Here is a 15572-nt window from a genome sequence, read left to right as displayed (position 1 = left end):
ATAATCCGCGTAATAAAATAAAAGTCTCATCTCTGCATATATGATGTTTGTGTTCCCACTAAGGAAGATCCATGTATGATAATTTAACAATTGTAAATTTTCCGTTGCGAACCTTAAATTATAGTCAATTTCCTATTAGTTTTCCCGGAAGTAAACATGAATCATCTTCTTAGATTTAAAAACATCATCGTGTCTTTTCATTTATATGTTAGATAATGAATACCTTTCATTTTCAAGTGAAGATATAGTAATGCACGTTTACCTCTTGAGCTTTCGAAATTGATTCACATACATCTTTTCTGCCTTCAAGCTTATCAGTTACACGGTGTTATTTTGTTTAGGAAATAGCTGAAATAATAGGAGCGCCCGGAGTGGTAAGACAATCATTGTTTATTACACGACTCGGGCAGTCAGAGGGCCAATAACTAAAATCAACCAATCAAAATGCTCTATGGCCGGTCGATATTCTCTCAGTATTGGACCGGGCACTGTCCCGGATGGTCCCGAATGATACCGCACTTATGTCTCTTTGAACTTCAGTCGTATAATAAATCTCTTATTAACCAAGCTTGCTCGGGACCGTACGTACTGGAAGACTATCGGCCCTCGGTCTTTTTTGTACGGACCTCGCTGCGCTCGGTCCGTACTGTCAAGCCCTCGGGCCGATATTCTCCCAGTACGGCCCTCGCGCTTGGTTAATAAGATATATATATTTATTGCACCGGTAAACCCATAGAAAATTGAAGTTTACTTTATAATAACAATAGGCCGCACTTTTTGTCGATTTACTCGAGTAAATAACTCACAGGGAATATTGGAAGAACACGAGAAAAGGGAATTGAAAAGTTTGTAAATCACGAGCAGGAGGCAGGTGATTTACAAAATTTTCTCGAATTCTCTCAACTTCATCCGCGGCTTATTACGCCAGTAAAACGAATCGGAAGTGCGTTCTATTGCCTGTATAAACCAAATTCTCCTTTATGATTCAAAGAGAACTGGGTGAGAGCCAGTCGGAAGAAATTAGTGACTGGATATTGGGAGTCAAAAGTTGTAGGAATGGTATTGCTTGTTTGTCGAGTCTAAATACCATCTCGTCACTTTTTTTTGAGTGAACCTCTGGAGAGTAAGCATTTAAAACAAGTAAATAAAACCGGTGTCAAGCCCCTAACATGCAACAAATTTTATCAGTTATGATGAATATATGAGGTTCAAATATTTTGAACTGCGGTTATAGATACGTATGATGCACGATCCTCGCAGTAGAGAGCGCCATTTATGCAATAGCGAAAATCAGACCTGAAAAAAATCAGGCGTGTACGAGATTCGAACCACTGACCTCTGCGATACTAGTGCAGCGCTCTACCAATTAAGTTAACAAGCCAACTGGGAGCAGGCCGTTAAGTTGATTCGTGATGATAAATCAGATATGATGAACATATGAAGTTCATATATTTTGAATCAACTTAACGGCCTGCTCCCAGTTGGCTTGTTAGCTCAATTGGTAGAGCGCTGCACTAGTATCGTAGAGGTCAGTGGTTCGAATCCCGTACAGGCCTGATTTTTTTCAGGTCTGATTTTCGCTGTTGCATAAATAGCGCTCTCTACTGCGAGGATCATGCATCATACGTGTCTATAACCGCAGTTCAAAATATATGAACTTCATATATTCATAATATCTGATTTATCATCACGGGTTTATTACGAATCAAGTTAACGGCCTGCTCCCACTTGGCTTGTTAGCTCAATTGGTAGAGCGCTGCACTAGTATCGCAGAGGTCAGTGGTTCGAATCCCGTACACGCCTGATTTTTTTTCAGGTCTGATTTTCGCTATTGCATAAATAGCGCTCTCTACTGCGAGGATCGTGCATCATACGTTTTATCAGTTAGGAAAGGAATTAACCATACGGCAAACAACATGAGGAAGAAAGCCGAGTTCAATCGCGCTTTGATCGTTCCTATTTTCAAAAATGTTCCAAATGTTGGGTTTTAATTCAAAAGCGGTTACACTCTTTCATTGGTTCGGAAGCAAAATCGAAAACCAACGCCGGCAACCAAGGAGTTTTTCGCGGCATCCTGTCTTTGAACGAAATGAGGAGATAGAAAGCGAGTCAGACTGGAGCAAGATGGAGTGTGTAGGTCATTGCTTTCGGCTTGTAATACAGAGAAAAGAAATCCACTAAATCCTACTATTCTTTGAAACCAAATCGCTTTGAAATCGCTTCGCTAGCCAGATAAATTTAATCCTGTGGTCGAGCCAATCTCAAGCCGGCTGTCGCCGTTGAGAGCGATGAATTGAATGCTGTCCTGTCCGGGTAGAGTTGAAGTGGCTTGTTTTACTTCTCCATTTCGCTTTATGCTGATAAACATGTCGTAATGTTCTTTCATGTAATATTTGAAAGAGGCGAACGATAGAAAGAGGTTCTCTTCATGGTTTTGATAAAATAAACATTCGTCTGTTGCTTCCCCCTGCAAAAAAAAAGAGAGTCCTAAAATTGGTTTAACGAATTTCAATGGGTCGTCGTCAAAGGAATTTAAAAAACCGATTGAAAAATTACAACAGTTTTAAAACAAGCAGTCTGTGATCAACCGGCAGAGGACGAAAAAACAATGAACCAAAAAATTAATAAATTCAACAAATAGAATCCATTTTGCCGAGCGTCCGTTCAGTAATAGAGAGCACCGCATTTACGTGAAACGGCAAACGTCAGCTTGCCCTTTGACGTTCCATGTAAAACAGCGTGAATCTTGCTGCTTTAGCTTCGCGTGAGCTCCTGCCATGGTGGATTTAAAGTCGCTCTTGTATGACTTACAAGGAATAGTTTTGGTGCACTTTTTCCGGCAATTAACTTCTACTCCATGAGAGAAAAAGTTAAGAAAATCATACGTACACGGCAAACGCGAAACAGTTCACTTTCACGTAGACACGGCAAAGCGCAACCCGCAAACGTGAAAAATGGCGGGAAAACAAGGTCACGTGCTCGCTGTTGTCGTTCACTTTTTACGTAATCGCGGTGCTAAATAGTCTCCTTCGCAGCTGTTGTCTGGGCTCGTCACGCAACGCTCCCTCCCCTATCAGTGAAAACAGCCCCTACAACGGATGTTGCTAATGACGTTAAAATAAAGTGGGCGGAAGTGATCTTAATCTGCCTCCTCTTGAGTCTAAACTGAATTACGTTTATTTAAAAACAAACAATGAACTTCTAAGAGGGATAGTCATTTTAGGTGTATCAGTTTGCCAGTCTTCACTGTTTGACTGTGGTCTGACTTGTCTGGTGATGACGAAATAGTATCTGAGCATGATGGTGGGCCCACGGAGTGCTAACAGTAGGCATAAGATTTACATATTTCTTTTCTGGAATTTTCCCTTTCTTTCCCACGTCGTTCGTTGGTGGGGGAGGGAGCGTTGCGTAACGAGCCCAAACAAGAGCTGCGAAGGAGACTAGGTGCTAAATCTCTCTAATAGATCACAAATGGCGTCAAATTACGGGTTAGAACAAAGCAAAGGTGGCTGACGAAGGGCAGCCAAGTGTGTCACTGATGCTCTTAACACGCACTATTTGACGTCTTCTGTGATCTATTACTGATCAGACGTACGACAACATGCATGGAATCTAGTTGTTCTAATTACTAATGGTGACGTCATCTATGCGTCTCACCTTCAATAGACGTTTTTAAGAACCAATCAAAATGTTTATATAATTTAGCTAATCATTTCAAAATAAATATGCCATAAGAAGAAGGAGAAAAAATGAGAGAAGAAGAACAACCACAATAATTTCGTATTTTTTGCAGTGTGGTATGAATATGCTTCATGATAAATGTCCTCCACTCACTCTTGTATGCAAGATTCCCTTGGAATTAATTGCAAAAAACTTCCCAGTTCCAATGCTTTGGATTCGAACAATACTTGGACCAAACGACTGAAGCTCAAATTTTACTGCAAGACAGAGATATATCATTTTTAATCCAACTGAATCACGATTGTTTCATTTGCGATCTACCTCTAGTGTGTAACGTGTTCTCGATTGGAAAAAGCGAGCGAAAAGGTGGGGTGGGGTGGGAGCGGGGGTGGGGGCGAAAACCAGCGAAAGTCAGTCGGTCGTTTTTCATTCACATCTTTGACGATAGCCTGGAACAAGGTGAACTTCATCCGGAGCGACTAACAGTGGTGAGAATTGCAAATCTGTAGGAAGCTCTAACCAGCTCTAATATGATCCCTTCGCCTTTTTATGATCTTTTTCCGTCCTTTTTTCAAGATACATCAACAAAGTTTTCCGAACGCTGGCGAGTATCAGACAACTTTCCTCTCTCTCAAGTAGACACTTCTTATGAAGGGGAAAGTTTGGCAACACGGAAGGGCACAGATGACTCAGGTATCAGTGTACATGGGAAGACCTCGATGGCGTCGGGATCGAGCCAGCGTAAATACCGCTTTGGTAACTAGTTCATGCGCAGAACAAACCACAAAAGGACAAACTCAAAGTTTTCACGAAACGGATACAGTCACATGCAAAACATCTTATGATCAATTGAAGATTTTTTCATTTGGAATTTGCAAGATAAAATTTGGAACTTGGAATTTGCTATAATTTACTCCCACCAGCAGTACCGTTGGGGATCAGATCAATATCTGCTTGAAACCGGAGGTCTAACTGGCCTGCACAGCAGTCGTTCCCATTTCCGTTTGCCCAAGCGGGACTTACGTGAGTGAAGCCGAGATTGGGGCGAAATGAGGAGAACAAGGTCCCCCCCTCTCCTCCCCCATCACTCAAGAATTTTTGCTCTTTTTCTGCCACATGCCCCTGGCGACCCTTTTAAGCAACCGCGAAAAATTCCACATGCAAATTCCAAGGGTTTATATCCTTCATTATTGCTCTTTTGGCGAACAACCGTTTAAGGACGTGTCAGATCTAGATTCGAGATTACGACCACTTTTCATTCCTTGATCTCAAGAGCGCCTTTTGGGTCAGTTCTAAATAAAGAAAGACCGGGTTAAGAATCTATACTTGTGCATTAAAGTAGTGATTAAAACACTGATTAAAAAATCTCTCCCTTCTTCTGTCTAACGTGAGGTAATTGGCTTTTTGATTAAGCGCTTTTGCGATGGGAACTGGGTTTTGCCGGAGTGTGGGTTCGTGCTGTTAAATTTTTAACCTCTACTATTTTACAGCACCGGGTGGTTCCATTCTTTAGAATATTTGTTTCATCTCTAGAACCTTTTGGTCATACATCATTCATCTGAGATATTACGATCGTGGTGTGGTAAAAATGAACTTGGCAGAGGTAGATATAGTCTTCTAGAACTTGTTTTAAACATTGGCCGATGGATCCTTTATGAAGCATCTAGATCATTTCAATTTGTTCGGAGACCTGTGTATTGATATCTAGACTTGATTAACAATATTGGCAGAGATTTCCTTCATAATAATAAGATTAAATATTTTCCTTAAAAAATCAACTTAAGGGGCTTATAGTGTTGCGCCATATTTTCTTGCATTTCTTTAAAAAAAAAAAAAGGATGAACGAGCTAACCGAAAATAGTCTCAACTTCTTCTCTCCGGAGAATTATGCAGGAAATCAAAGTACATATAGCTTCAGAAGGTAGTTCAAACGTATTTGTCGAATCAGTACTGCGTTTTCGTGTTAAATTCTGCGATTAAAAGCTGTGACGTAGCCGGACGTTGCTTTTTTTTTTATTATCTTTTCTCACCTCTCTAACTCACAGCTGGGGAGGATACCCACTCGGGAGAAGATTTGAATAAAATTTGCTCACTGCTAATGACTTAAAAAAAACAAAATTTGGCTTCATTGAAACAAATGTACATTACCGATTTTCGGTTAGACACTGGCAATACATGTTGCAATTGCTTCCGGATCAAAAAAAAAAGCAGATGATAAACTAGGAAATCTTAAAACTTACGCTACTTACCATATGTACTATGTCGATTCAAAGAGCCAGAAACTGTTCCGTTTCGAGTACAGTGAAGAAACAGGCCTACTCGACCAAAAAGACGAATGCGCCTTCTGTTCGTTGGATGTTGGGTTAACTCGATAGGTCCTCGTTCTTTGATGTAAACTACTGGCCCATTATTCTTTATCCGATGATGTTTGTGAATTCGGGGTGGATGGGTACTACTTGGGCTGAAGCTCGGCTTCGTCTCGTTGGATCTTCGTTCGTTCCCGAGATCATGCAATAGCACATTACTTGCGAAAAGAGTGATTTCACAAACGATGCTTAAAACCACCTAGAATGTAGAGGAAACAGAACGATTAATACAACCCTTATCTCTCGATCTCAAAAGCAATAATAAACCTGAATCCTGAAAAGCCCTTATCGTGATTTGCATGATGAATATTAGAAGCCGTTACCATTAAAAGAAGACTTCTCATCTCGAACGACGTGGGAAAGAAAGGGAAAATTCCAGAAAAGAAATATGTAAATCTTATGCCTACTGTTAGCACTCAGTGGGCCCACCATCATGCTCAGATACTATTTCGTCATCACCAGACAAGTCAGACCACAGTCAAACAGTGAAGACTGGCAAACTGATACACCTAAAATGACTATCCTTCTTAGAAGTTCATTGTTTGTTTTTAAATAAACTGAACTCAGTTTAGATACAAGAGGAGGCAGATTAAGATCACTTCCGCCCACTTTATTTTAACGTCATTAGCAACATCCGTTGTAGGGGCTGTTTTCACTGATGCCACCCACTTTGATCCGAAAAAAAGAAAGAGTTGCGAATAAATCGATGCCGCTACTTTTCTGTCGCATTTTTCTATTTACTTGTAATGGCGGCACATTTTCTGCTTAAATAAGCAGCGAGGCCCACAAAGGATGAGTGCTCCTCCCTAAGGAACTGTGGGAAAGAGAGAGAAAATAACTTGAAGTATCAAATTCTTTTGCGCTTTTTCTCGACATCTCTTCGATTTCTAAACAAAAACAATGTTATAGACTACAAACTAAAATGCACAAACAGTCACGCCGTTTTCTGCTGTGATGCATGCAGGTTTGATCACTGCGGCATAATTTTTTGACGAATTGCAACACATATCCACCAATAAAATGACTGCATTGTAATTATGAAACATCTCGCTGGCTGATCAAACTCTTTAATTTGTGGAAAAAACAATTAACGTCTGTTTCCAAACCATTACAAAAACAGAGGCATGGTAATAACATCGATGGCAGGGTGACAGCTTACCTTATTACCCTGTTATGGTCACTTAGATCACGCATCGAGGATTAAGGTAACACGATTGTGGCATTTATTAGACGTGAAATCTCCGCAGTTTATCTCTTGCGGCGGAAACTGGTTTCAAAAATAGATTGGGACAGTTAGTAGGATTTATTTAGTTACCTTTTTATTCTATCAGCCCTGTTCTCAAGATTTTAGCAAATAACGCAGTCTTTTCTCTTTTTTTCTTGTTATCACCTGTGTACCTGAATTTAGTTAATAGGTTACATCTGTTTCAAAAATTTATTAATAATTCATGAGCTTATTAGCCTATCACACGAGGCAAATCGATCACGTGTATGAACCTTTATAGCCGGTATAGAATGATCATTCTGAAAAGCCCGGAGATGGCTTTGATTTCGGTCTCGGGGGAAATCGGGGTACAATTCATAAACAACGAAATCATCACTGAATTATTAATGAAAATATGATTACTGTGATCTATATATAAAGATCACGTTAATTAGAATACCAAATTATTCCCCAAAAGGCAGCATACAAAAACATTAACCGCAGTAAACAACAAAGTTTGTTTTCCTGATAAATTCTTGTTAGAACAGAAATTCGTTCTTTTACAATTTCCCATTGTTCACAAAATTAATTGTGCAGTTTTGGAAGACACAATGTGGCATACCGAGTCAGCCCTTGGAACACAACTATCCAAGTAATCTTTCGCTTCCTTCGCAGTTTTTGGTTCTCGAAACACGCGTTTGGGCGGCAAGGAAAAGCTTTCTGAACTTTAACAGCAGCCGAACAAGGAGCACTTTTCCCCTCTGTATGTGATTAACTTTTAATGCCTTCAAATCACGTTTAGAAAAATCCCTAGAGAGACACGGGTTTTTGAAGCTATTTAATGCATTCATACAACGTTGGAAAAATCCCTAGAGGGGCACGGGTCTTTGAAGCTGTTTTAAAAAACTCGCAGCACGTGTTTTATCGGGTCTAAAAACACTCGGCTACGCTTCGTGTTTTTAAACCCGATAAAACACTGCTGCTCGTCTTTTAAATAGTACTTACCTTTAAAGTTGAGTTAACGAATCAGGTGTCACGTGACAATTATACAGAAGATCCCGCATCCCTGCGGGGGCATTTTGTTGCTTAACCTTCCTTCACACAATAAACATGGCGGCATTTGTGGAACTGGAACTGTTACAGCTTTCACCTTTCGTCATTTTTGCGGCTTTACTTGTGATTTCTTTATTAACACTCAATTCGTTGCTTACGAAGAACGTGAAATACCCTCCAATCATCAAAGGCTGGATTCCCTGGCTGGGGTGTGCGATCGAGTTTGGAAAAGCACCCTTAACTTTCATCAAAGAAACCAGCGAAAAGCATGGGAAGGTCTTCACATTTTACGCTGTTGGCCAAAGAATGACTTTTTTGACTGATGTCCGTGATTTCCACCTATTTTTTAACTCTCCTCAAGCAGACTTTCAGGGAGCCGTCGAAGATGCTGTGAAGAACACAGCGGGAATAAACAAGGAGGATTTCTTTGCTAATCATCGTAAAATTCATGACCTAGTCAAGGGAAGGCTATCGTCTTCAAACTTGAGCAAATTAACTCCAAATGTCGGTCGGAAACTAGAAGAATATGTAAGGAATGGTATGTTTGTATATATTTTATTTTAAGCCTTTTTTTTTTTTGTAGTTTACTTAACGTTGCAAGGTGAAATATTTTGTGATAATGATTACATACCTTCGGTCAAGCAGGTTAATGATGGGGTAGATCAGTGGCTATGACAACGATCTGATCTCTCAATTCTAGGGAACTATCAATTTGACTTGGTTTAACTGATATTTTCTAAACGAATTGATATGCCACAAATCAGAGCTTGAGGTCATATATTATGTATATTTGAAAAAAAAAAAAAAAAAAAAAAACCGGGTCTATACACTTTGTAGAATTCATGATGTGCATAGCTTTTAGCCAGGCAGATTTTCAATACTCAACCCTTGAAAGGTTTAGATGAGATTTTCTTCTGTAAACCTCACAACTAAGCCAAATAACCAGAATGAAACACATCTTCCATAGCATAAAACATCAAGTGCACAATCTTTGTGGCCACTAAGTTTAAGGTGAAATGAAACACATGAAAAGCTGAACTGGTCTGTCTAGAATGGTGGGGAGTGTTGAAGCTTTGAACACCACTCAAAGAAACCTATGGGACAGTTGAGGTTTGATTTTGCACATTAATAACTTACTCCTGTGAAGGCTTGTGAACCTGAATGGTTAGTGCACTTGACATTGGATCAAAAGGTTAAATCAGGTGCTAACTTTGACCAAAGTCAGGTATCATGTGTACCAACTTTGACCAAAGTCACATATCATGTTCTTGTTATGGTGCCTCTACCATGTAGGAATATAAATGTGTGCTGATGAAAGGAAACCAATGGAAAAAAAAAATACTGGTAAATAAATATACATCATGTTGACCAACCTCCCACTCAGGAGAGCTTCAGTGTTAAAAGTTCTTTAAATTGATACAATATTAAAACAGAAACATGGTTGAACTGTTTAACTCCAAAAGTGATAAACACATGACTTCTCCCTATAATATCCATACAGAATCCAATAATCAGATGACGAGAATACTCAAATGTATCAGTTAGAGGTTGCAATCTTGATCTAACACCAAATTTGTATTTGTATTTTATTGTAATTAGACATGACATGACACTTAGCAAATGACGCACTATCCACAAATAGTAGAGCTAGTCTCGGTGGGTAGTGTGTGGATGCTAAAACATCTAAAATAAAATTCGGCTCAACAAAAGATTCCATAAATACACAAGAAACAGAAATTAGATATTAAATCAGTAAAGCACAAATGACAGTATGAGACAAAAATACAAAACAGAAACACATGACAATAAATAGAAGAATACATAAGTTATACACTACTATTAACTGGATTTAATTTCCGACACATCATTGATTATTCCTTCCATGTCAACATAACTATCCTGAACTTGAAGATTTTGAAATAATATTGTTGTTTTCTTTTCCTTGAAAATATATTTTGGAAGATTCCTTAAGTTTCAAATCCTTGCAACTTATTTAAAAGGAAATGTGTTGTAGCTAGAGAGGATAATTGACAATCAGATCTTGGGAGTTGAAGGGTTAGGTTGGTGCACAGCAAACTTAAACATGTGCATGTGAACTAGGTGACTAAAGTTGACTTCCCTCACCTTTAAACCTTGCCTAGAGTCATTTCAGCACTTGTCTACTGAGCAAGCATTATTATTTTTTATTTATTTATTTTTTGTGTGCTTTTTTCACAAAAGCAGTGGAAGGTGTGAGGATGAAGGGGAAACAACACTATTTTATGTTTATTTTCTCTTGCTTGACTTGAGTTTCATGCTCTCCTTATACTTGCTGAGCAGGTTATTTCAGCACAGACAGTTTCCATTGATTAGAGCACTGAGAGATTGCAAGGAATAAATGTAGGGGTGGAAAGAATAACAATTTTCAAATTATAAGGTGCTGAAATAACTCAACCCAGTCATGACTCGGTCGTAAAGTAATGACCTTGAGTAACACATTTTCCTGCCTGGCTCTCATGCTCAGTAAATAATTACGAAATTAAGCCACGTCGCACATGCTAGGCTTTGCCATTCAGTGTATGGGGGTTTCTTGCTTCCTTAGCAATAATCCTGACAATGAACCTATTTAACCCTATGAGTGACCAAGACAGAATTTCTCCTTACAATATCAATGCAATATCAAGCAGGCAAGTGATGAAAATAAAGAAACATATTAATTAGGGTATTGTTAGTTGATTCAATACCAAGTTCTTCAGAGTAACATTATAAGATTTGTATGGCAAATGGTAAGGAGAATTGCTAATAAGATCCTGGGAGTGAAAGGGTTAAGGTAATTTTTAATCCTATTTAGTTCAAAGGTTAAATACTATGTGTATGAAAGACTTTGACTCCTATGCATTTTTTGTCTCCTCTCATCATGTACAATTTAATTCCATTTAGCGAGAATTTCTGGCTCTGAAGTTGATTTGATGACTTTGGCACGTGATGTTGTGTTCACTGCAGTTGTACCTATCCTGTTTGGTGAGGGAATTCTTCCTCAAACTCATCAAGAATTCAAACACTTTCAGAAACAATTTGTTCAGTTTGATGATAGTTTTGAGCATGGTGCTAAGCTACCAGATTTTCTATTGAAAGAGTGGGCAAAATCTAAATACTTTTTTTTGGATGTGTTTGGCAAAGCGCTGCAAAAGAAGACTCATGCAAATATGGATGACACATTGCTTCAAGCCATGGTTAAATCACTGGAAGGTGACTGTGCACCAAATTATGCAACTCTGCTGCTCTGGGCATCCCTTGCAAATGCAGTGCCAATCACTTTTTGGACTTTGGCCTTTGTACTGAGCGATCAGGCAATCAAAAAGGATCTTCAGCAAGAGGTTGATCAAGTACTGGGTCCATATATTGACAGTGGTAAGTACACTGAATTCTTGTAGTACCTACCTGAAGTGTTGCAAATGACTTAATATCTAAATTCTCAATGAGGTGGCACTGGCCTAGCTTGCCAGAGAGTCTCTGTGGCTCATTGGTAGAGCTTTGGAGGGTGGAGTCTGAAGGTCTAAGGTTGAAGGTTAAAGATCTGAGCCATTATTTGGTTCCTTCTGGGGGCTTAGATCTTTTCTTTGTGCCACACTCACAATAAGAAAGAAAAACATATTTTACTTGTGGATCTGCAAAGCATAGGGAGAGTTGTGTGGGGATTTGATGTCATGGCGTATTGATGGCCTGAGGAGTCTGGAGAGAGCATGTCTCTCTGAGTGTTAAATACAGCCAATCAGGGACATCAAGACTAATTTTGTGCTGAAGGTGTACTGCGGAATGGCCTACTTATCAAAATTAGAAGTAATGATGGTTCTCTCTTAAGAACTTACTCATTTATAAGTTAATTTTGCAACCTGAGACTGTATAAGAGTTACATCCTGTACAATATATTTACAAGTTCACCAAAGGTTCACTTTCATTTTTACGTTTGCATCCAAACTCTTCTAATCAAACAGCTGTAGCTGTTGACCTCTTTCGCTGGTTGTGTTAACCTTGGCAGTTCGGATATAAACTTTTACAGTAACCAGCTAGTAAGTTCCTATTGCACCTGTTTAGTTGCATTTGTATACTTGATAACGACCCTCACTGGAGAATATTCTGTATTAGTATATACTAAAACGGTGGATAGCGTTGAAGGCGCGCTCTGATTGGCTAGTCAAACTCCGAATATTCTTTGCTAGAATATTTTTTCCCTAGTTGCTCGGAGGAGCAACTAGGGAAAAAATGGCGTGCCGGTTTGCATCCGTGACAAGCGAAGAAATCACTCAAATAACGACGAAGCAGTCCCTGAAAACACAGAAAGCGACTAAATTTGGTTTGGCCGTGTTTAAAAGTAATGGTAACCGGGAGTTTATCGATAAAAACCAATGAAAAAGGTTTTGTTTACAAATGCAAATTAATCTTGCGTAACCTCACTTGTTCACTTGAAAATCAAAGTTGAATGGTATTTTTTACAGAATGGTTTCAAATGCAGTAAGAGTTTGCAACACCATGTGAAGAAATGTGGCCACCAGAGCTAAACAAATGTCTTCAGAAATTTTATCTGTCAGCGAAAAAACGAGACGGCAGGTTTTACAACAAAAAATCACTTACCGCGATCCGATTCGCGTTGGATCGTTACGCGCGGGAAAATGTTGGAATCGTTGCTGGAATGTATGAATTAAAATCAATTCTTGGTGGTGTATATTATCTCACTGTTTTAGTATATACTAAAACAACTATTCACCTCAGTGTCGGTGGTTAGCGGTGAATATTTACCTCGCCGCTTCGCGGCTCGGTAAATATATACCACTAACCACCTCCACTTCTGTGAATAGTTGTTAATTATGGCGAAAGACAAGAACTCTCTGAATACGAAGAGGAAGTTGTAATAATTTTGTTCTGTTTGAAACTCAACAAAGCTCTGTAATGCAACTCATTCATATCTTGCAGGGTCGTTGGCAGGACTTTCTCTGGAGGAAGTTAAGAAATTGCACAAGGTGGAGCACTGTATTTTGGAAGCCATTCGCCTGCGTCCAGCAGGAATGATTGCTCGCAAACTTACAGGACCTATGCAAGTTCGAGACCTTACAATTCCAGCGGGTGACATGCTTATGATCTCACCTTATTGGGCGCATCAAGACGAGACCATCTTTCCTGACGCAAAATCCTACGTTCCAGACCGCTGGAATCAGACTGTAGGCTCAGATAAATCCGCCCCATCTGACAAATTCTTTGCGTTTGGAGGCGGTCGCTTTCAGTGCCCAGGCCGACGGTTTGCTATGATGGAGATACAAATGTTTGTCTCAGTTCTTCTTTGTAGTTTTGACTTGGAGTTGGTGAAGGAAGAGGTTCCTTTACCGTCTCCGCAACATGTCGTGGGCGTTCCGCACCCTTTATCGCCATGTTTCGTGAAGATGCACAAGAGAGTCAGAATTATTTGAATTTATGGACAGTTGGTAGCCATAGGAAAGAAATAAAACTTTTTCTATTATTTCAGGCACAAGTTCTCGGTTTTGTGTGCTCCAATTGACGCCGATTTATAACGGCTGACAACTCTTATAAACTCTTTATAACTTCTTTAACGTCTTTTATAAACTCTTTATAACGTGTTTGTATCTAATCACCTCGTTCCACACCCAGTGCGAGACTCTTAAAGTGTGGCGCGCGTGCTATTTGTCCCTCGATCACCAAGTTATCGAATCTCTCTATTCGCACTGGCAATTTTCCTAAAATATGGAAATGCTCGAAAGTGGCTGCCCTTTTCAAAACTGGAGATAGGACAGATGCGTCAAACTATTGCCCAATTTCTATTCTGCCAACGATGAGCAAAATACTGGAAAAAGTTGTCCACTTCCAATTCTATGACTTTCTAAATTCAAATAACCTCATTTCAAACAAACAATTTGGCTTCCGTTCCAAACTGTCTACAACATCAGCTCTCACCAGTTTTGCAGATGAGGTCCTATTGCATATGGAGATTGGAGAACTGTGCGGTGCAGTGTTCTTAGATTTGACCAAGGCATTCGCCTTGAACGCTACAGTGGTTAAGTCCTACCTGAGTCATCTTAAACAGCGGATTGCCTGTAGTGATGCTATGTTTGACCCTCTCCCGATGACCTTTGGGGTGCCACAGGGGAGTATTCTAGGACCGCTTTTCTTCTTGGTTTATATTAATGACCTTCCTCTGGCTCTAAAGAATTGCAAGGTGACTTTGTATGCTGATGACACTTTCCTGTACTACTTTGCTAAGGAGCCACACCTGTTGGAAGAGGCACTGAATGATGATCTCTTGCAAGTTGCTCAGTGGCTACATGGAAGTAAGCTAACTTTGAATCTTACTAAGACGAAATCCATGATTATAGGTAGTAATAGGAAACTTGTTGGTATTTCCTCTTTCTCATTATCTATTTTTGACACTGGTATAAATTCTGTAACTAGTTTTAAATATTTGGGAGTTATGTTGTCCTCAACTTTTACATGGTCCGACCATGTTGAGTATATTTCATGTAAGGTTAAGAAGAACCTTGGTCTTTTACGTAGGATTAAGTACTATTTACCTTATAATGCCCGGTTACTTTTTTATAATAGCTTAGCGCTACCTATTTTTGATTATGCTGATTTAGTCTTGGGTGACAAGGACAATGTCACACTAATGAAGGAATTGCAAATTCTGCAAAACAAGGCAACTAAGTTGATATTAAGGCAGACAGTTTCTAAAGAAACTGTCTGGGGCTGCGTCGGTGGGGGTAACGAAATAATTTGGATATATCAACAAAGTTGAAATGGTAAATTGGCCACCGTAACGATTACAAAAGCTGACGTTTCGAGTGTTAGCCCTTCGTCGGAGCGAAACATTTGCTCCGACGAAGGGCTAACGCTCGAAACGTCAGCTTTTGTAATCGTTACGGTGGCCAATTTACCATTTCAACTTTGTTGATATATCCAAATTATTAAGTTGATATTAGATAGATCACTTCACTCCTCATCCACTGATGCATTAACAGTCTTGAGATGGCTGAATCTTGAAGAACGTAGGAAATGTCATCGATGTATATATGCATACAAGTGTATTAATGTAAGAAAGAATGATATGCTCTCCTACAATACGCCCAATAACGATACTATAAAGCTGCTCAAAATCAAATACAATTGGGGAAAACATCGTTCGCGATTTTTTTTTATTTATCTTTGCAGTGCATATGTTGTAATCATTTTATATTTCGATTTTAGCTCAAATTTTTATGTTTTGATTGTATTTTTATATAATA

General features: G+C 39.3%; 3 protein-coding genes across 3 annotated transcripts in view; 2 read left to right on the top strand and 1 right to left on the bottom strand.

Annotated features, from left to right (window-relative positions):
• The window catches only part of LOC111333604 (putative fibroblast growth factor 1), a 9621-nt gene extending 9584 nt beyond the window's left edge, over positions 1-37 (top strand). Inside the window, exon 4 of the mRNA XM_022939217.2 lies at positions 1-37. This exon is cut by the window's left edge and continues 878 nt beyond it. The gene's annotated coding sequence lies outside the window, so the exon portion shown is untranslated.
• A 1932-nt stretch (positions 38-1969) lies between these two features.
• On the bottom strand, positions 1970-6583 carry LOC111333596 (fibroblast growth factor 1). The gene is made up of 4 exons (XM_088729480.1): positions 6371-6583; positions 5931-6246; positions 3835-3938; positions 1970-2467 (listed from the first exon to the last, which is right to left on the bottom strand). Exons 1-4 carry the CDS (start codon positions 6389-6391, stop codon positions 2225-2227), a joined length of 684 nt encoding a protein of 227 aa, XP_088585606.1. The 5' UTR covers positions 6392-6583; the 3' UTR covers positions 1970-2224.
• Positions 6584-8316: 1733 nt separating this feature from the next.
• On the top strand, positions 8317-13800 carry LOC111333593 (24-hydroxycholesterol 7-alpha-hydroxylase). Its single transcript, XM_022939208.2, has 3 exons — positions 8317-8842; positions 11224-11694; positions 13255-13800. Exons 1-3 carry the CDS (start codon positions 8362-8364, stop codon positions 13743-13745), a joined length of 1443 nt encoding a protein of 480 aa, XP_022794943.2. The 5' UTR covers positions 8317-8361; the 3' UTR covers positions 13746-13800.
• Positions 13801-15572: the final 1772 nt, after the last annotated feature.

Source organism: Stylophora pistillata, chromosome 8 (genome assembly GCF_964205215.1).
Source record: "Stylophora pistillata chromosome 8, jaStyPist1.2, whole genome shotgun sequence".
NCBI classification, from domain to species: Eukaryota; Metazoa; Cnidaria; class Anthozoa; order Scleractinia; family Pocilloporidae; genus Stylophora; species Stylophora pistillata.
This window is presented reverse-complemented; position numbering and strand designations above follow the sequence as displayed.